The 21,307-nt window shown below is 43.8% G+C and overlaps 1 protein-coding gene across 3 annotated transcripts in view; it reads right to left on the bottom strand.

Annotated features, from left to right (window-relative positions):
* The window catches only part of NLRC4 (NLR family CARD domain containing 4), a 291,519-nt gene that overhangs the window by 141,373 nt on the left and 128,839 nt on the right, over positions 1-21,307 (bottom strand). For 2 of the 3 annotated variants that reach the window (XM_086926855.1, XM_086926856.1), the window contains exon 6: positions 16,630-16,800. In XM_086926855.1, the coding sequence (XP_086782981.1) occupies positions 16,630-16,800 (171 nt within the window). Of the gene's footprint in view, positions 1-727; positions 2,543-16,577; positions 16,801-21,307 lie in introns of those variants that run through there. The other variant, XM_086926857.1, reaches the window with a different exon arrangement.

Here is a 21,307-nt window from a genome sequence, read left to right on the forward strand (position 1 = left end):
AATAATGACTCTCGAAATTCTTAACAGAAGTACAAACTGGGTTGACCTTATTGGGTAGGATGAGCAAACAAACAGAAGATTAAGGGCACTCTTTACAAAGGTAAATTTTACAGGTGTAACTTGATTCATGTGTAAACGTGCTACTCCACCTAGTACGAACTTTACACATTTTTGCTATTCACCATTTATTTTCAAAGGTACATTTAGACCTAGGTGGGAACTCAGATGTCTCCACCTCCTCAAAACAGGATTTGGAGCCTGCTAGATGAGGATTTATGAGTGAAAAGCTTATACTAGCAAATTTTCACAGGTAGTCAAAAGTCACTGCACCAGAGCAGATATCTCCCTATGGTAAATTATAGGGAATAATAATAAAGTGTATTAATTATTAAAAAACAATTACAGATATTTTTATATCAAATACAACTGTAAATTAACTTAAAATAATAATTATTAACCTGAACTAAAAAATTGGTGCAGCACAATAACTCAAATTAAATGTGTAACACATAGTTAAGTAAATCAAATATATTATTACATGTATATTAATTATTATTTCAAAAAATGTACAAATCCCTCCCACTTTCTCATTTTATATTTCATTATTATTTACTCAATGTTAAACTTATTTGCTTAATTCATTTCAATTAATCACATTTTTTTCTACATTTAAAAGTGTTTATTTAACAGAACAAATATAAATTAATTAAAACTTTGTTTTAACTAATTTGAAATTGAATATAGCTTTTAACCCTCTTACCCACCGTTATTCCTCACTAATCCCCTGCCATTTAGTTGTAATTAGTTGCCATTTTTCGGTCACTTGTTCAGGTTCCTCCCACATTTGCTACTAAGATGGATACTTACAGGTGTGGAGAACTCCGCAACCAGGGCAGAGAATTATGCATAAAAAGATAGGCGCGCCAGAGATGGTGGCCTAAGCATACAGGTTTATGAATAGCATTTTGTAGTATTTGAGTAGGTCTACTTGGGTACCATTGTACATATTACAATGTGCAGTTTGTGACTAGGCCCCTAAGTGTGAATACTGAATTGCCAATGCTTAGACAGTATTACCACTCATCGCAAAAATATTGGATGCTCTGTCTGATGGCACCTATCATTTCTGATTGGAGATGTGTTCTTTTAAATGCCCACAGTGTGGAGAGCACCATAAGGGCCATCTGTGACACCAATGTCTGCAGTACTCCCAGCTCACTCATGCGAAGATTCTGTAGAGTTCAAGCAGCACCACAAAGGTGCTGCCAGCTCATCATGCTATTTGCTCACCTGCAAAATGGTCCAATTTCTTGCTCCTGGGATGGACGGGATGCCCCCACCGTACCCATAGGTAGCTAGGGCACTGTTCTCCACCCAAAAGAAATTTCTTCCCAAAGAGGCAATGGAATTGCCTTGTTTTGACCCTTGTTCATCAGTATTGGTAATTGGTGCCATTCTGATTGCTGCAGAACACACTGGTCCTTATTACTCATGGCTTCTTAATACATCAATGGACAGAAACTAGAGTGTTCTCCAACATGGTACTATGGAGACCGCAGCATTACTAAATGCAATGATATCTTTTTTTTAAGGTGGGGCAAATCATCATGGTCAAATCTGAAAGACTTTGTCCCTGACAAAAAGGCAGAGAATTAAGAGTTTATATACACACATAGGTGCAGTAACAATGGTTTCTGCATGCAATTCCCCAATGCATGATGGCCTATGTGGTATAGCTCTTAATACCACAGTAATATCACAACCCCGAATTACCAGTGCTAGATACCCTTAATATCAGTAATACTCTGTGCCGTATTACTACTACACTTAATTGATGACAATCAGGTGTGCCTAAAGTGTAAAAAAAGACATTTATGTAAGAACAAAAAAACTACTTAAGATTTTGTGTTCAAAAGAAAACTTTAAAAAGTACAAATATCTCAAATAAAAGAAACATAACAAATATATTCCCAGTTTGGGTAGCTGGGAAATCCTGATGTAGAGAACAGAATAACAAAATCTGCCTTACCAAGGTAAGCAGAACACACTAACTCCAGAAGTCTCCACCAATAGTTCACCCCACTCTTGTCTCTGTAAGAAGACCTCCCCTGGCCCTGCCTCTCTCCTTCTAATAAGCTTCCTCCCCTCCTCCCTCTCTTTCCTCCCCGCTTCTCTCCTTGATGCATACAGCTGTGCCACAACATTTGTTATAACTCATGGCTAAAAAGCCTCAATTTTGATACGTGCATCCTTCCATTCAATTTTTCTCAATTTTTGGGCACCAAGTGGGTACATTCACAGATTACAATTTGCCCATATATTTCTTCCTCGCTCTAGTAAACAAAATCATATACTGCCCTGGCTTCCCTAATCTCTTGCAGAAAACACAACTACATTTGTCATCATTCACGCTTTAATATCCCTCCCTGCCCCTAAACCCATCAGTCCAGATGTGTCTATTCATGGGTTCAATTTTTTACTTCCAGCCACTACTTCACTCAGACGGATTCTTGCATGCCCTGACCGAAACCTTCCTCAGCTTCTGAGAGAGCGCAATTTGAATGATAATTATATCTGCACCATATTCACAAGCTTGTAGCGTAAAGTTAGCCTTTGTCACTTAAGAAATGAGAATGTGTATCTGTATTTACTCTAGAGTGTGTAATGGAATTAGAAAGGCCCGTATATATGGTGGGCTAATGTAGAAATGTGTGAAAATGCTTAGGAACATTAGAATGTGCTAAACAGAATTCATGTATGCAGTTACCACACGAAGAAAGAGATGAAATGTAAAATGAAGAATCGTGCTGACTATATAGCACTGTGTAAGAACGAAAGGGTATCATTGTATCTTTCATGCAACATGGATTCGATATTATTACTGATTTGCTTATTTTATATATGTGTGTGTTCAAATCTATATCAAATAGAAGAGTTTTGTATAATTATAGAGTGGTGTGTTCATATGTTATTTTAAGCTAACGAAGTAAGAGTTCACAAAGTGTAGTCCACTGCATATAATTTAGTGGGCTGGGAGAGATAGGGGAGAGCTTTGATCTGCACGTGCGAGCCAAGAGTCAAAAGTCTCGTTAAATTAAATTGCCAATGCTGGTTGAAGTTTTATGGCCTAGTGAGATAAGGGACGCTTGGAATTTGGGGCCCTGTTTCGAAGTGTCTGTTTCCAGGTGCGAGGGGGGTACCAATCACAATGTAATGAATAGAGCTTTGTTTGAGGAGATAGGCTCTGGTCCGGAGGAGTCGACCGGAATGTCATGGGGGTACCAGCACGGTGGAAGACGGCGCCTGGGAAGCAAGGTCAACTTAACAGACGATTCAAAGAAACGAAACTATGGAAAAAACCAGAAGCAGGACCACGTGAAATGTGTACGTGGTGGGCGTCTCAAAGGGGCGTTCCACCCATACTGTGATTTTGTATTAGGGACAGCACCCCGGGGAGAAGACAGAGCAGATGACCTGAGGACTCTTAGAGAGCGGATGGGTAGGCAGAGAGGGTACTGCTACGCGACATAGGTTTCCATCAGAGACTAAGAGAGTTTGAGCTTCTTCGGAAGTCAAACGGCTGACACCTTTTTAGGTAAAGATTTGCTAAGTAGGGATGTCATCTAGCATAGTGTAGGGATAGTTTAACCTGTTTCATTTTTTTCCTGTAAATGACGCTTCAGATCCACTTAGTGTCAATGATATTCAACCTGTTGATTTTCGAATTAGTTTTGATTGTTTTCTTCTGTAGATTTAGATTTCTGAGGGAATTCATGTTCCTTCTTGTACCTGTATACCTGTTGAACCTTATCTTGAGGTGCCTGTACTTGCAACTGATTTTGGTTTTATAATAAACCTTTAAACTTTTACCGTCGTAAGTGGTTCTTTAGAGTTGCGTCAGTCTATGGGGTTGATTTAACCTATGTGGGTTTGCCTTTTACTCAATGACAGTCAATAACCGATCCGAAAAGGGATTAAATGAGATAGGTATCTAGGTGATCAGATAAGAGATCAAAATCTCATTTCCCGCAGTTGGTAGCAGAGGATGGTTGGCTTCTTGAGGAAGGCGACCTAGGTTAGGTCTAGATTACCCCAAGGTCCCTAGTCATCGACGACCAGAAGAAGAATTACCTGCCGAAGAAGGTGTCGATGGTGCGAGAGAGAAAAAGCAGCAGAGTCGGTCGAGAGTGAGTATAAGGGTCATGCGTTGCCAGATTGCGGTGTTTTGTGTTGTACCTGTGTTGTAATGTCAAGCGGAGTTGAATGTCTGTAGTGTGAGAGTGAGACGGTTGTGAGCGCGCGCAACCGGTGAAAATCTTAAGTCCAGAGGAGGGCTTGAGTGGTTCGGGTGTATCGGACATCCAGAGTAATTGTCTACCGTTGTGAAGGGGGTCATGAGGTACCATTGATCCCCCGTAGGACCGTGATAGGGGGAACGTCAGAGTGAGTGTATGAGTAACGGACGCTGGTCGGACGTTTACTGTGTGTAAGTAACCTATCAGTTAAGGCGAGCGTCTGAACGTTAGTGAAAGACGTCTCGTCAGTGGAGGTGACAATTACAGTTAGACTGTGGACGTACAGTCAAGAAAAGTGATCGCTTGGTCGGAAGTAGTCATTTTTCGGTGTATGAATGGGACGCATGCAAGACTGGGAGACGAGCTGAGAAAGGAGGGGGGCTGCTGCAAAGGGGACGAGTGACGTCAGAGAGAGCCGCGCTGGGATTGGCTGGTTGGTGTAAAGCCGCGCTGGGATAGGCTGGTCAGCGAGAACCGCGCTGGGATAGGCTGGTCAGTGAGAGCCGCGCAGGGATTGGTGGTTCGCCATCGGGAAGTAAATAAGGAAGAGAATTAAGGAAAATCGTAGATTTTTGAAAATGAAGTGTTTTAAATGTTTAAGGGCGATCTTTAAGAGAGAGAGAGGGAACTCGTATGCGGGGGAAGAGGCCCCACCGGAGGGCACACCAGCTTATTATATGGCTGTGAATGTAGGGTTACACTCAATATTGTGGATCTCCGAGTGGAGCAAGTTAACAGAGGGAAATGAGGAACTGACGTTCCCGAGATACGGGACGTTTAGGTTAGAAGCATTGAATCAACTGAAAGCGGTAATGCTTGCAACGAGACCTCTACCGAGGCCAACACAGTTCGAAGCCCTCAATGCATGGTTCAGGGCGGCGTACGACAGGAGCCTGAACAGGCGCCAAGAAAGAGTAAGACGATCGGTAAGAGCAGTACAGGATGCTAAATGGGATGATGAGGCTAAAAAGTGGAGAGTACAGAGAATAGACGCAGACAAGCTGTACCCAGTGCTAGAGGTTACGGGAGAAAGGAAACCTCCAGAAGAGGATGAGGAGAGCGAGACAGATGATAGTCTGATAGATAGGCTATTATCAGACAGACCACCTCCGTACAACAGAGAAGCCGAACGTCCCGAACTCCAACAGGGGGACGGGGCTGGGAAGGGGGAATATAGACCGCTCCCCATATCAGAGTGGGAACCCAAGAAAGGTGAGGAAATACCTCAACCTAGTCCAGTACAGAGAGTAGTAGGAAGATTTGTGGTACAGAAGGTGCCAGAAACAGAGTGTGCAAGGTCGTACCAATTACCGGACGCTCTACAAGTACCTGTTACCATAGGCCCTGTAGTGTCCATCTACAACCCAGAGAGAGCACAGGAGGAGGAACAGGCACGTTGGGACAGGGAAAGAGCAGAGATGGAGAGTAGGAACAATACGATTAATTCCCAAAGGCAGTTGCTAGGACCAAGGGGTCAGAGTACCCCATTGGATACAGAAACAGATCCCTTAATAGAGCGGGGGGGGTCAGAGAGGACAGATGGATTTGAGGGGACCAAAACCGAAATCCTTTAAAGAATTAAGTGAGTACTTGAAGGAATGGGATGCTGCTGTAGAGACACAGAATAAAAGAATAGAAATGGAAGCCGAATGGAGAGGTCAAGATAGCAGAATCCTCTCTCACTGCGGGGCTGGAGAAAGCAGTCCCGAGTGGAAGCGAGGGAGTCAAGAAAGTAGAAGAGATACTTGCCATATCATCAGTGGCAATGGACAGATGTGTGAAGGCAAGGGTGCAGGATGTGGGGAGGTGCCTCGCCACAGCCTTAGTGAGGGAGAGCGAAGAACACAGGAGTACCGAGATAGTTACAGGTGCACTCACCATGCACCGGGCGAAAACGTGCAACATTGGAGTCACGGGAGCATGGGGAATCGCGAGAGGTCTCACCATTTCTCCGGTGATCACGGGCGGGATCGCGGAAACATGGAGAGCTGTGAGGGACCTTATCGTTTACTGAGTGACACCAGACAGCAAGCGACTTGCGGTGATTTAGAACGTAACGGGGGATCCTATCTTGCATCTAGAGAGTCAGAGCCGAAGAGTCAGAACGGAGTAGTGGGAAATAGGACATTGTTTCACCACACACCTAGGGAAGATGGAAAAGCTTGGGACTTAGAAAGGTGGGAACCAAGAGAATCAAGGAGAACTCCTCATAGCTCACCTGTGCCTAGACGTAGGACTCGGAGTTGGGACGAGAGGGATATAAGCGGACCACCTAGGAATGAGGTACTGAGAGCTGAGGTAAAAGCAAAACGGCTCGATGTAACCAGTTTAAAATCAGATTTGGATGAAATAATAGACGGCACATTGCCAATGGAAAGAATCGATCTGTATGAACAGGATGAGGTACTGTTTATGGCTAAGGATGTTACTCGGAAGGCGAGGTCAGTCCATGAAAAATTATCTGAGTTGGCAACCAGGTATATGATAGATTTATCAAGAACAAAAGCCTTACAGGGTAACCATAGGCTGAATTGCACAGATCAGGACCTAGATGAACGGAGAACGATTGGGCTGAAAATACACATAAAGGAACTGATCCTGGGTATAAGAACATGGAGGGATTTGGATAAATGGGAGGAAAGATGGTCCAAGAGGGGAACCGTCAGAAGGAGTACAATTGGAATGTCCCCAGAGGGAGGGCCACCGCGGATGGAAGCTTTCCCTTTGCGAGAAATCGCGAATGGAAACTACGTGCATGTGCCCTGGAGTAGGGGGGATTTAGCGGCATTTACCAATTCCTTCCCCAAGCTGAGGGAGAATCCCGTAGAGTGGTACAAACAGGTAGAGAGGTTCGTGAAGATCTCCAAAGTGCTGTGGGTCGATTTGAACACCCTATTTGACATTGTAGTGCCAGGGGATCTGTGGACGGCATGTAAGCTCAGTGTTGAATGGCCCATCTGTGAACCGGATAGGGATACCCTGACGAATGGGCCGTCAGAGAGAGTCATGGAGAAGTGCGAGAGAGTAATGGCATGGTTGAAAGAGAAAGTGCCGTTACAGGACATAGATTGGGTTAAAATAGATCGAACCACTCAGGAACCTAAAGAGACCGTTCACGAGTATTATGAGAGACTGTTGAAAGCATTCAAACAGTACAGTGGGTTGGACGTAATGGATCCTAAGGACATAGGACAGTTTGTGTCAAAGTTTGTTTTAGGGTTGAGACCTGATATTAGCTTAATGATTCAACAGCATTTGATTTGTTGGCAAAACAAACCCTTAGATGAAATCCTGAGATATGCAAGGTACTGCAGCGACGAAATAGACTCGAAAGCAAAGAAACTTAAGGAGAAGCTGATGTTGGTACAAATGCAGTCAGCTGGAAAGGGTGGACAGCGGCAGCAGGGAACAGGAACACTAGGGAAAAAGCAGACTAATCAGAGTAAAGACGATGAGGAAAGACAGAGGCCTAGGGTAGATATCGCGACACTGAAAAAGACGACGAGGTGCCACCAGTGTAACAAGGTGGGACATTGGAAACGCGAGTGTCCCTATAATGTCGAGACGGGGGAATTAGAACCGGAGGAGGATGATGTCCAGAACAGTTTGGTGAAGGGAACAGCGATACCGAAGGGAAAGTTTATCAAAGGGTGGACTCAGACTCCTCGAGCTCAGTTCCCTCAACCGCCTCGTATTGCAAATGGAGGGAAAACCTATAGACAACTGCCACTGTTCGTAGGAGGAGAGGAATGCTACTACGTTGATCCCCTTACGGGACAACGAGTGGATAGGGAAGAAGACTGTACCCTAGGGGCAGCCCTAGAGGTAGACCAGAGAGGACCATATGTGGAGGCTGAGGTGGCTGGATGTCCTACGACCTTTTTGGTGGATACAGGGGCCACTCGATCCACTCTAAGATCGGCGGTGGTCCCAGGTCTGCCAATGTCCGGAGAGACGATCCAGGTGGTAGGGGTCGCAAATAGGAGAATGACGAATCCTCTTACAGAACCAGTGTCAGTGAAAATAGGGAAATATAGTGATGAGCACCAGTTTGTGATCTGTGATTCCAGTCCTGTGTGTCTGTTGGGAAGGGATCTGCTATGTAAACTGAATTGTACAATATATTGCACACCTCAAGGAGTAGAAGTGCAGACTAACGATGATGATGCCGATTTTAAGGTTGCAAATTCACAGGTGTGCGTGGAACTATACCCTACCTTGACGGTGGAGGAGCTTCCATGTGATTTGAGAGATGCGGTGTCAGCTGAGGTGTGGGATTTTACTGGAGAAGAAATAGGACTGATCAAAGGGGTAGAGCCGGTAAAGATCATGGTAAAACCAAATGCCGAGTATCCGAGAACACCCCAATACAAGTTGACCCCGGAGACGATTGCAGGAATAAAGCCTGTGATCGAATCCATGATTAAACAGGGAATACTGAAGGAGATCGTGGGAAGTCCATGTAACTCCCCGATTATGGGTTTGCAGAAGCCTAGTGGGAAATACAGAATAGTGCAGGATCTTCGAAAGATTAATAATATAGTTGTCTCATGTTGTCCAGTGGTACCGAATCCATCAGTGATACTGTTCCAGATACCATTCCAAGCTGAATGGTTCACGGTGATAGACCTGTGCCAGGCCTTCTTTTCAATCCCCTTAGATGAGGAAAGCCAATATCTTTTCGCTTTTAAGCTGGAAAATCGCGTTTTAACATGGTGTCGTATTCCCCAGGGGTATACAGAAAGCCCATCGATTTTTAATCAACTGCTGAAGAAAAATCTTGAAAGTCTAGTACTGCCCATGAACTCGGTTCTGGTCCAGTACATAGACGACCTACTTGTGGCGTCAGAAACTGAGGAAGCTTGCAAAATAGACACCATCACCTTACTAAATCAACAGGTGTCTCCAAGTAAATTGCAGTACTGTTTGACAGAAGTGCAATACTTGGGCCACAGGATTGAAAAGGGAAAACGGAAAGTGTCTCCAGACAGAATAGAGGCGATCATGAAAATGAGTGCGCCCACAACACAAAGAGAAGTCAGGATGTTTCTAGGCATGGTCGGTTATTGCCGGCAGTGGATAGCCAACTTTTCACTGAAGGCAAAACCTCTACAAAAACTGACGCACAAGGGGGTGAGTGATCCGGTACCATGGGACAAGGATTGTTTGATGGCGTTTTTGCAGCTGAGGGAGGACTTGTGTCGTGCCCCGGCTTTGGAAATGCCTGATTACGAGAAACCATTCTTGCTTTATTGCTGTGAAAGGGAAGGTTGTGCTTTGTCAGTTTTGGCCCAGATGCACGGAAATGCCCGTAGACCAGTCGCATACTTTTCGGCTACCTTAGATCCAGTAGCCGCAGCGTTGCCCGGATGTCTCAAATCCGTTGCTGCAACGGGTGTCAGCATTGAAAGGTGTGAAAACGTAGTCATGGGACATCAGTTAGTGGTGTATGTACCGCATTCTGTAGAATTGTTAATGACCAGGACCAAGACACAGCATCTGACGAATAGCAGGCTCACTCGCTATGAGCAAGTCATATTGGCTGCTGAGAATGTGACCCTAAAAAGATGCTCTGTTTTGAATCCTGCCACTTTGATGCCACTTCCAAATGATATTGATGATGAAGTTTGTACAGATCATGACTGCGTTGATGTGACTGAACTATGCACCAAACCGAGACCAGATATCGTGGATGAGCCATTAACTGACCCCGATGAAATATTCTTTGTTGATGGTTCATGCGTAAGAGACGATATCGGTCAGCTGAGAGCAGCTTATGCCGTTTGTACAATTACCGGAGTTGTGGAAGCTGCCTGCCTGGAAGGAGTACACTCCGCTCAGGTAGCTGAAATCATTGCTTTGACCCGTGCCTGTTTGGCAGGCAATAAAATTCGAGTCACCATATACACCGATAGCCAGTATGGTTTCGGGGTAGTTCATGACTATGGGCAGTTATGGTCTCAAAGAGGTTACATGACCTCCTCAGGCTCTCCTATTAGGAATGGAGAGTTTGTGAGATTATTGCTAGAAGCATTGCAAGGTCCAGCAGCTATTGCAGTTGTTAAATGTACTGCGCACACAAAAAACACAGATTTTGTGTCGCAAGGTAACCGGTATGCTGATGAAGTCGCACGTTACTGTGCGGAACAGGGGTATTCTCTCACCGAGGTAGAAGTGGGGGGAATACAGGAAAGGACTGAATTGACTATGTTGTTAGAAACTGTAGACACGTGGGACGAGTTGAAATGTATCCAAGAGAATGCACCTGATTTTGAGAAAAAGGCATGGGAGACAGCTGGTTGTACCAAGAGTGAGATGGACTTTTGGATCTCTGCAGATGGGAGAGCAGTTCTACCGAACGAACTTGTTAGTCCAATGGCGAGGAGATTGCATGGACCAGCACACATAGGTAGAGATGCCATGGTAAGGGTATTCAGACAAACGTGGTACAACCTGAAGTTTAGAGTAGCGGCAGAAGCAGTATGTCAGCGTTGTGTAATCTGTCAACAACTGAATGTGGGAAAGAGAACACCAGTCCCAATGAGCCACATAGGGAGGTCTGGGGGGCCTTTCAATAGAATGCAATTAGATTTTATTGAAATGCCCAAGTGCAATCGACTCAGATACGTCCTAGTGATTGTCTGTATATTTTCCAGATGGGTTGAGGCTTACCCCACACGTAGGTGCGACACACTTACAGTAGCAAAATTGTTGCTTAGAGAACTGATACCGAGGTTTGGGGTGCCGGCCTCTTTGGAATCGGACAGAGGAACTCATTTCAACAGCGAAATAGTGAAGATGCTATGTTCCGCCCTAAGTATAGATCAGAAGCTCCACTGTAGTTATCGACCAGAAGCTTCGGGGATTGTAGAGCAAATCAACAGCACCATTAAATCCCGACTCGCCAAAGTTTGTTCATCGACATCCTTGAGCTGGCCTGATGCACTTCCACTTGTCCTCATGAGCATACGTAGCACACCAGATAGAAGGACAGGTCTCTCCCCACATGAGGTGCTAATGGGGAGGGCTATGAGATTGCCATCGGTTCCAACTGCAGCACTATTGAACATCACAGATGATTTGATCCTGGACTATTGCAAGGGACTATCTGACGCCATTCATTCTGTGTCCCTTCAGGTGCAGGCTGCAGAGGTTCCATCAGCTCAGGACCTGTGCCATGACCTGTGTCCGGGGGACTGGGTCGTGGTGAAGAAACACGTCAGGAAGAACTGTCTAGACGTGCGCTGGCGTGGACCATTCCAAGTCATATTGGTCACGAACACGGCAGTAAAGTGTGGAGGCTTGCCCAACTGGATCCACGCCTCGCACACCCGAAGAGTTCCAGCACCTCTGGAAGAAACAGCTCCTCTCTCGGATGAAAATCCAGCTGAAAGCGGAGAAGCCACAGAGGGGGAAAGTCAAGCTGTAGAGGTGGTTGAAGAGGCCGAGGCCGTGTCTGACCAGGCTGAGGACGGTCAATACACCAGTGAAACTGAAGCTGCCTCAGAAGGAGAAAGTAGCTGGGAGTTCGAGTCAGACGCTGACCAAGCTGTGAATGGTCAAGAGTCAAGTGCAAGAACAAGGAGCAGGAGGACAAGGAGCGGAGAAGCTAGCTGGCCGGAAAGAAAGAGAAGGCCAAGCCTGAGAGCAAATCCAGAAAGAACCCTTGTCCCGATCTCTGAAGACTCAGATCTAGACGAAGGTGCAACGGACTCAGGCTCTGAGAGTCCGAGAAGATCAAGGAGGGTACGTGTGCCCTGCAGAAGATACGCCACCCCTGAGTGGACCTACCTAGCAGCAGATGTCTTGGGGACAGAGATCCGGGAGGGTGAGGGAAGTGCAGGTGACCAACCTCGATCCAATGGTAACGGTGGAAGTACGGCTGTTGACACCTGGAATCGAAACTGAAGGGTTACTGACATTCACACTCCCCGTTCCCCTTTACCTAAGTCGGATCAAGGACCTGGTGCTGAATAGATTAGAGTTTCCAACCTTGGGTCATCCAGTACCAGCACATGAAGAAACCATCCTTCGTTTAGAACTGTTGGAATATGCCATTAGAGCTGCTGGCACTAGAATCATCGTAGATACATAAGACTTTTGTAATTAAGCCATAAAGAAAGAAGATAACCTAGCGCCGAGTGGAAAGAAGAAGAAAATTAGGGATTTCATTTAGCGGACGGAGAAGGGCTAGGGTTGTCTGTTGTTGAAAATAAAAGACTGTGTTGAAAAAGAGACATTGTTGGTTAAGAGTGCTTCACAGACTGAGAAACCAAATAATCCGAATGAAGATCTAAAGGTGAAATTTTCCTCGAAAAAGGGAAGAGCTACGCTGTCTGATAACATGGAGACTGACAGTCCAAACCGAAAGGCCAAATGCATAATAGGCACACTGATAGCAGTAGTGATTTCTCTCATAATCACAGTAGTTACCATATCATACATAGTAGGACATGCAAGCGTAAAAGAGACAACAGATGTAAAGCCTGTGACGACTTTGAAATCTGCTCTTGTTGGAAAGAAGGAGGAGAGCAATGTGATACGTGAAAAGGCGTTACTGGCAGATGAAGCCCGTAGGTTACACATAGATGAGTCGCAGGGAAATTTCAGGACAAACGCATATGCCAAGTTATTGTACGAGTATATTGATGCCATGGAGGCCAAAGATTGTTATGTTTGCATGCAATTGCCTGCTTCCGTAGATGAAGGCATCAGATATCATCACCTTCCACTGACATATGGGATAACATGTAGTTTACTGCTCAGTATATTTTATGGTCGAGAAGGGTTTGAGTACTACTTTTCAAATTATGATTCGGTACTGCCTGAAGTCCCGAATTATAAACAAATGAATAAGTGGGACTACTACAAAAAGGAAGATAGATTAGCAAAATTCTTTCTTCCTTGGGATACATTAGATACTTCATATGCACGCCGAAATAATCTGACTTGCAAAGTGTCAGAGATTGAGAAAAGGTTCATTGGACAAGTCGATGACCGTTACAGGAGGCAGAAGATTCTGAAAATGTCAGGACAATGGAAAACAGATTGGACCGAAGAGGAAAAGGCACACAAAAGGAAGGGTAGTAATGGTCCAATAGCTTTAGATAGAACGCAGAAAGGAAAGTTATGTTTGACTCGAAGCAAGACATATTATGAGAGTGTATTTGTAGGTGAGGTTAGTTGTGAACATGCTTTTCGGTTAGAATATTACACGAAGGATTTCATGAAAGGGATGCAAGCGATTCCTAATGTATATTTTGTATGTGGAAGAAATGCCTATGTAAAATTGCCTGACAATTGGTATGGTTCATGTTATTTGGCAATTGTCTTCCCCAAAATATATCATGCAAAGGATTTAGAGATCATAGAGGGAAAGGCTTCGACAAGAGGGAAAAGGAATGTAGGAGATGCTGAGGTAGTTGGAGACGTATTTGGAGCCATGTTTCCTCTTTTAGGTTTGATACTTAATGATGTTAAGATCAGGAGACTAGCTACAGTTGTGGATAGATTGTCTGCCAGTACTGCAAGGTCATTGATGCTAGTGGAAGGAGAGATGCAATCGATTAGGGCAATGGTTCTTCAAAACCGTCTTGCGTTAGATGTCCTGTTAGCAAAAGAGGGCGGAGTCTGCAAGGCTTTGAAGGTCCAGGAATGTTGCACTTACATTCCAGACAATTCAAAACCACTTGAGAAAGTTATTTATTTATTTATTTATTTTGGAGATTTATAGAGCGCATGGCTGCCCGGGAGCGTCCCAGCGCTGACAGAATCCACTAAGATCTCCAAGGGAGGGGCCGGAGGGAAAAACAAGGGATCAAGGGAACAGCCATGTCTTCAGGGATTTGCGGAATGTTAGGAGATTAGGTTGGGCCCGGAGGTCCGGTGGAAGAGTATTCCACATCTTGGATGCCTGAAATGAGAATTGTCGACCTCCGAAACGTGATTTTTTGATCTTGGGTATTTTGGTCAGGTGGGCATTGGTAGAGCGTAGGGTTCTGGTTGTCGTGTGGGGAGTTACGAGATTTTTCAGAACCGGGGGGGCTTTTCCGTGCAGGATTTTGTGGGTTAGGCACATGGCCTTGAAATGCACCCTTTGTTCCACCGGGAGCCAATGCAGTTCTTTGAGTGCAGGTTTGGCAGAGCAGCGTTTTTTGGTACCAGTGAGAATTCTGGCAGCCGCATTTTGCACCACCTGAAGCTTAGAGATGACTTTCTTTGGGGATCCAAGATATAAGGCATTGCCGTAGTCCAATCTGGACAATATGAGGCCCTGGATGACCAATTTTCTTGACTGGAATGGTAGGAGTGGAAGAATTTTGCGGATGGAGCGGAGCAAGCCAAAGCAAGTTCCTGCAGTTTTTTTGGCCTGGGTGCTGAGAGTAAGTTTGTCATATACAGAATATTACTAAGATACACCAAGAAATCGAAGACTTAACAAAAGTAAATGTGTGGGAAAAAGTAGGTCATGGAATGGGAAAAGTTGGAGGTTGGTTTGCCAATTTCGGTAAAAGTGTTGTTTGGTACATTTTGAAGCCTGTCTTCATAATATTGATTTGCGTAATCGTATTGTGGGGTTTAGTGAGACTGTACAAATGGTATAGATCAAACCGGTTGCAAAGGTCCATGAGAGAGCAAGAAAGGAGATTAGCTGCTTTGCAAGATCATCAGTATAGAAGTTTGAGAGCTCTCGAGACGATAAAAAGAGAGAGCCTTGCAACCAGTTCTGTGTAAAGTGACATTCAAATTGAGATATTAGTGATGACCGCTAGAGGTCATCAAAGGGGGGAACTGAGAGAGCGCAATTTGAATGATAATTATATCTGCACCATATTCACAAGCTTGTAGCGTAAAGTTAGCCTTTGTCACTTAAGAAATGAGAATGTGTATCTGTATTTACTCTAGAGTGTGTAATGGAATTAGAAAGGCCCGTATATATGGTGGGCTAATGTAGAAATGTGTGAAAATGCTTAGGAACATTAGAATGTGCTAAACAGAATTCATGTATGCAGTTACCACACGAAGAAAGAGATGAAATGTAAAATGAAGAAACGTGCAGACTATATAGCACTGTGTAAGAACGAAAGGGTATCATTGTATCTTTCATGCAACATGGATTCGATATTATTACTGATTTGCTTATTTTATATATGTGTGTGTTCAAATCTATATCAAATAGAAGAGTTTTGTATAATTATAGAGTGGTGTGTTCATATGTTATTTTAAGCTAACGAAGTAAGAGTTCACAAAGTGTAGTCCACTGCATATAATTTAGTGGGCTGGGAGAGATAGGGGAGAGCTTTGATCTGCACGTGCGAGCCAAGAGTCAAAAGTCTCGTTAAATTAAATTGCCAATGCTGGTTGAAGTTTTATGGCCTAGTGAGATAAGGGACGCTTGGAATTTGGGGCCCTGTTTCGAAGTGTCTGTTTCCAGGTGCGAGGGGGGTACCAATCACAATGTAATGAATAGAGCTTTGTTTGAGGAGATAGGCTCTGGTTCGGAGGAGTCGACCGGAATGTCATGGGGGTACCAGCACGGTGGAAGACGGCGCCTGGGAAGCAAGGTCAACTTAACAGACGATTCAAAGAAACGAAACTATGGAAAAAACCAGAAGCAGGACCACGTGAAATGTGTACGTGGTGGGCGTCTCAAAGGGGCGTTCCACCCATACTGTGATTTTGTATTAGGGACAGCACCCCGGGGAGAAGACAGAGCAGATGACCTGAGGACTCTTAGAGAGCGGATGGGTAGGCAGAGAGGGTACTGCTACGCGACATAGGTTTCCATCAGAGACTAAGAGAGTTTGAGCTTCTTCGGAAGTCAAACGGCTGACACCTTTTTAGGTAAAGATTTGCTAAGTAGGGATGTCATCTAGCATAGTGTAGGGATAGTTTAACCTGTTTCATTTTTTTCCTGTAAATGACGCTTCAGATCCACTTAGTGTCAATGATATTCAACCTGTTGATTTTCGAATTAGTTTTGATTGTTTTCTTCTGTAGATTAAGATTTCTGAGGGAATTCATGTTCCTTCTTGTACCTGTATACCTGTTGAACCTTATCTTGAGGTGCTTGTACTTGCAACTGATTTTGGTTTTATAATAAACCTTTAAACTTTTACCGTCGTAAGTGGTTCTTTAGAGTTGCGTCAGTCTATGGGGTTGATTTAACCTATGTGGGTTTGCCTTTTACTCAATGACAGTCAATAACCGATCCGAAAAGGGATTAAATGAGATAGGTATCTAGGTGATCAGATAAGAGATCAAAATCTCATTTCCCGCAGCTTCATCAGCAAACATATAATACATTTTAGGATAATGTGCATTAGTTACTTACCAAGAGTTTCCACAGCTTTCCCTGAAAGGCCACATCCAACTAACCTAAGGTCTTCAAGATTACAGCATTCACATGTTACTGACTCCACTACACCATCCAAACCTGCTGAAATGGCCGGCAAATGAGACAACTGCAACACATTCAGCTTTTTCAGATTTCTGATGCCAATAGCTGGTAAGAGAATGAAAAGGATTGGGTTACTTCCTCTGGGATTTTCATCTTTGAAATTATTTGCACAAACTATTGAGTCATTTTTACACAAGTTTGGAATCACAATTATTTAATGCCTTTGTCATTCTCCTGCCATATTTGATTAAACATGCACCTCCCTGTAGGATACAGCTCTTGACAGCTCTGAGTGTCCCGGTGTTCCCACAACTGAAATTTCCATGTGTGGAACTATGGGGCCAATTTTAATGTGTGTTAAAATGCACCCATTAAATCCAAAAACCCACTGGCAATTTCCACCAGCTTTAAGCAGGTGGAAAATGTCAGTGGCAAAGGCCCCGGAACCTTGAGCTACATAAGGTAAACAACTCAGTAATTCTGGGTCCTGTGAGGAATTTCCAGTCTGGGCCCTTTAATTCATAATGTCTGGCTTCAGGGCCAGAGATACCATCCAGAATCATTAATTGTGTTTTCCCAGTGTCTCCACCCTTGGATTTCGGGAAGCCTGTAATGAGACCCCAATGAATAAGGTGAAGCCACTCCTAGAAAAGAAGGAAAGATCTTGATGCCACAGGAACATAATTCCGATGATTTGCCAGAGTTTTGGGACATTGTGGATGATTTATTGTCGCTCCTACTGTTGCTTTGTATGACAAAGAAGGTAACTGTAAGAAGGAGCAATCAAGTTTGGGAGTGATGGTAAAAGGGATATCCAAAGGGAAGGAAGAAAGGAAGGTCTCATGACGAGGACTGGGGGTGGTGAAGAAGACTAATGCCAAAAGATACCTGGAGGAAGTTCGGGCTGATAAAGGACGGGTTAAAAAAAATGTATATAGTTTTATATAGCGCGAACTAGACCTGAAGATATCAGGTATAAGAGCGCTGTACCTGAGCACTAGTTTCATTACAGATGAATACTTTAATTTTTTTTGTTAGGCACAAGGAGATTACGTGATTTGCCCAGTATCACAGGATGTTGAGCGATGATGCTGAGACTCGAACCCGGTTCCCTAGCTTTGAGGTCGACCGCGCTAGCCGGAAGGCTACATCCTCTCCACCAGGGATGAATGCGGCCGCGGCCAAGCTAATTAGAAACATAAAACTGGTACCCTTGGCTGGACTGATCATCAATCTGGCACAAGGGAACTGTTATGGAACAATATGGCTAATAAAAGTAACACATTTTAAGGCCCTGGAGGCAATCTTAGCTCAATTCTTAAATGTAGAGAAAGGTGTTTTGGTGGTCAATTGACAGCAGTCCGAGTCACACTCCATTCAGACAGCCGTTGGAAGGCCGAGACGCGGGGTCACACTTACATTCAGGTTTCACCCTTTTGTGATATATACTCTGGATTGTCACGTGTTGGAACACTTACACGCTCAGTAGGACGTACCCGTCTTCCGTAGACCCGGTGATCGGCTTTATACATACCCACTGTTTATCGTACAGCGGAGCTCTTTGTATGTCACTGTAACTTGAATTGCATCTTCAATCAACTCAGACCCCAACCGTGTTGGAATTATCAACGGTTTTGGGATTTATCATTTCATCTATTAGGATCTGGCCCTGAAGAGTCAGAGTGGAATGTACTCTGATGAAACACGTGTTGGCTGGTGTCTATGCAAATAAGCATTAAATCAACAAGAAAAGACGTGGCAAACTTTTTGTCTTTCTGTTCTGTGGATTCACATATTATATGTTGTAACTGTATGTGTGCACAGGTCCTTGGTTTCTACTATAGATGTTTGGAGTTCCAAACATCAGTTTTGGGGTTTTTATGGTCACCCTTTGCCTGTATATCACTTGATTGTCTGCCGGTACATTAGCCAGTCATCCTGCAGCGCTCAATTATTCCCTTAACATTAAAGAACCCTTCCTTTGGATAACAAGGATCAATAATGACACCGATCTTTAAAGGAGGAAATAGAACAAGTTCATCAAACTATAGGCTGATTCCCCTATTAGACGCGGAAGCTAAATACCATGCCTCACTCATTCTTAAAGATCTGAAGGAATGGTCAAACAAGCTTAACCTGAATCCAGTTAACCAAACAGGTTTCAGGAAGGGTATAGGGATGATCATGAACATCCTAGCTCTATCACTAATAGCAAACAAATATAAGAAGAGGAAACAACAACTTCACCTTTATTTTATAGATTTAAAGACAGCATTTGACAGTGTAGACTGTCAGCAACCTATAGAAAAATTTGAGAGTCTGGAAAATCCCAGAGAGACTTTTACGAGGAGTATTGCAATTCTATTCCCAAACATGGATAAGAATTAAGTTGGGTGACGGTTCAAGATTATCTAGGAAGATGCCTACAACCAAAGGCCTAAAACAAGGTTGCGTATTGGCGTCGCACTTTTTCAATTTGTTTATGTCTGACCTAGCTCAAAGGCTCGACCACGTCAATTCCCATCCCCGCAAATAGGTAAATTATTATTAACTAGTATGCTGTTGAGCATGTACGCACAGCGGTATGCAGTCATTCAGATTTCATGTTTGTGGAAAACGATAACTGTGTTATTAAAGGATAAATGCAATTGGCATAGCTCAACCATATGTCATGGAGTGTAGTCTTAAATATGGTCTGGGTGTGTCTTGCCACACTGCAAAATGTGCTTGGGGTGGCCCCACTTGTGTTGTAAAAGGAAAAAGAGGAATTTTCTAAGGTATTAGTAGGATGGTTAGTCATGAGCAAACTGGTATTGGTGGCTCAAGAGGGAGCATTTTGAAGGCAAGTCAGGAGAGGTATTTTTAAACATTTGTTTTTCGTTTTCAAAAATTTCAGACCTAGAAGTACACATATCTTTGTCTTTATGATTCAGAATAAACACTGTAATCCGTACAGTATATAGATATGTCATTAGCGATCAATTATCACATTAGATTACCCATGTTCGATACCCTTTGGTGTATTAGAGATCCTCAAGGCTAGTTTGTTTAGTGTGTGTCCGTTTTGCTCCGACAATGAGATGTAAGTCTGATGTAAGTCTGATATGGTACATTTTACAAACAATATTCATTAACATTTACAAGGCAGTTACTCAAGTTTCGAAATTCAAACTTTCCCCATTTTCAAAGCCTCTCTCTTGCTCCTAATGTCTGACAATCAGTGGCGGCACAGGGCTCCAGTACTATCAAGATCAGAAACTATATAGTTGCGAATTCAATGTCTTCCATACCCACAACGTTTGCCAGGACAGCAGCCCTATCATTCACTATTGGATGTGTATACGTCAGGGTCTTCGTTCCTCGACTCTGAGAGCTGACTCACGAGTCAGGAGAGTTATAACCAAGCATACAGCAAACAACAAATAGCAAAAGCATGGTGGGGGAGTTCAACAGATTAATTGGCAGTATCTAATACAAACCACAAACTTAAGGGGAATTAGTGCATTCAAATCGTTTTTTGAAGTAGAGGCTAAAGAAAACGGTGGTAGTTTGGAAGAACAGGGAGGTTTGGCACTGGAGTGCAAAGTGTGTAAGAAAAAGCATGATCCCAACAAAGGTTCACCCACATCACAAATTGGATATATAAGTTTCCTATGCTTTTCCTTAAGGATCTATAGATACACTTGCCACAGTAAATTAAGACTGAATGAAGGACATTCATTTTAAGATGCATAATTCCAGTTTTTCAGCATTTTATCAGTTTTGTTGGTATTCAGGGAAGGCGTGTTTTAGTAAACTGCTTGCCCAGGATTTGAGAGGAACTGAAATCACAGGAAAAGACTTTGTATTGGGTGCTGAACCTCAGATAACATACTATGGTCCTATGGATCTTGGAATGGGATGTTCATAAAGTTTACTTCAAAGATGAGTGACCACTCCTTAATGGGGGAATCTGTCTGTATGCAACCCACTCAGACAACCATATTGGTGTCTTTAAAGGACTGTCACCCACTGAGGCATCATTTGAGTAATATGCATTTTAACATGCCCCTTATACCCGGGCCATCAATAGATTGGCCTCTGCCATCAACGTTTCATCCAGGCGCAGCATTCTCATGCAGCATGAATTCTCACATGGCATGCAAGACATCGCCACTGCAGTCGTGCAGGCAACATCTGCTCTGGACAAGCTGCGGGCCCTCCGTACAGCAGGCCCTGGAGTACTAACGTCAGAGGATTCTGAATCGCTCAACTCCACTGCCATGCCTTTCCTTGTGGCGATGTTGTGCAGCATGGCACATGCTACCACCATTTTGCAGCATGTTTCTGGGCTGTATTGGAGTGCTCCTCCGCTTTTATGAATGCAGCGAAATCTGCTCTTCAGTATGCCAAATGTTCTTTCAATGGTGCCTCTTGTGCTAATGAGTGCCCGATTGAATCGCCGTTCACCTGTAGTTGTAGGATTGAGGTAAGATGTCAAGATAAAGTCCCGGACTGCATAGGCACTGTCACCTGTGGTTAGAAATGTAAATGTTAATCACTGAAATGCACATGGTAGTCAGTAGTAATGTGCCCTATGTCTAAATGCATTTACCTAGTATCCCTTGCCAAA

Source organism: Lissotriton vulgaris, chromosome 6 (assembly GCF_964263255.1).
Source record: "Lissotriton vulgaris chromosome 6, aLisVul1.2, whole genome shotgun sequence".
NCBI lineage: Eukaryota > Metazoa > Chordata > Amphibia > Caudata > Salamandridae > Lissotriton > Lissotriton vulgaris.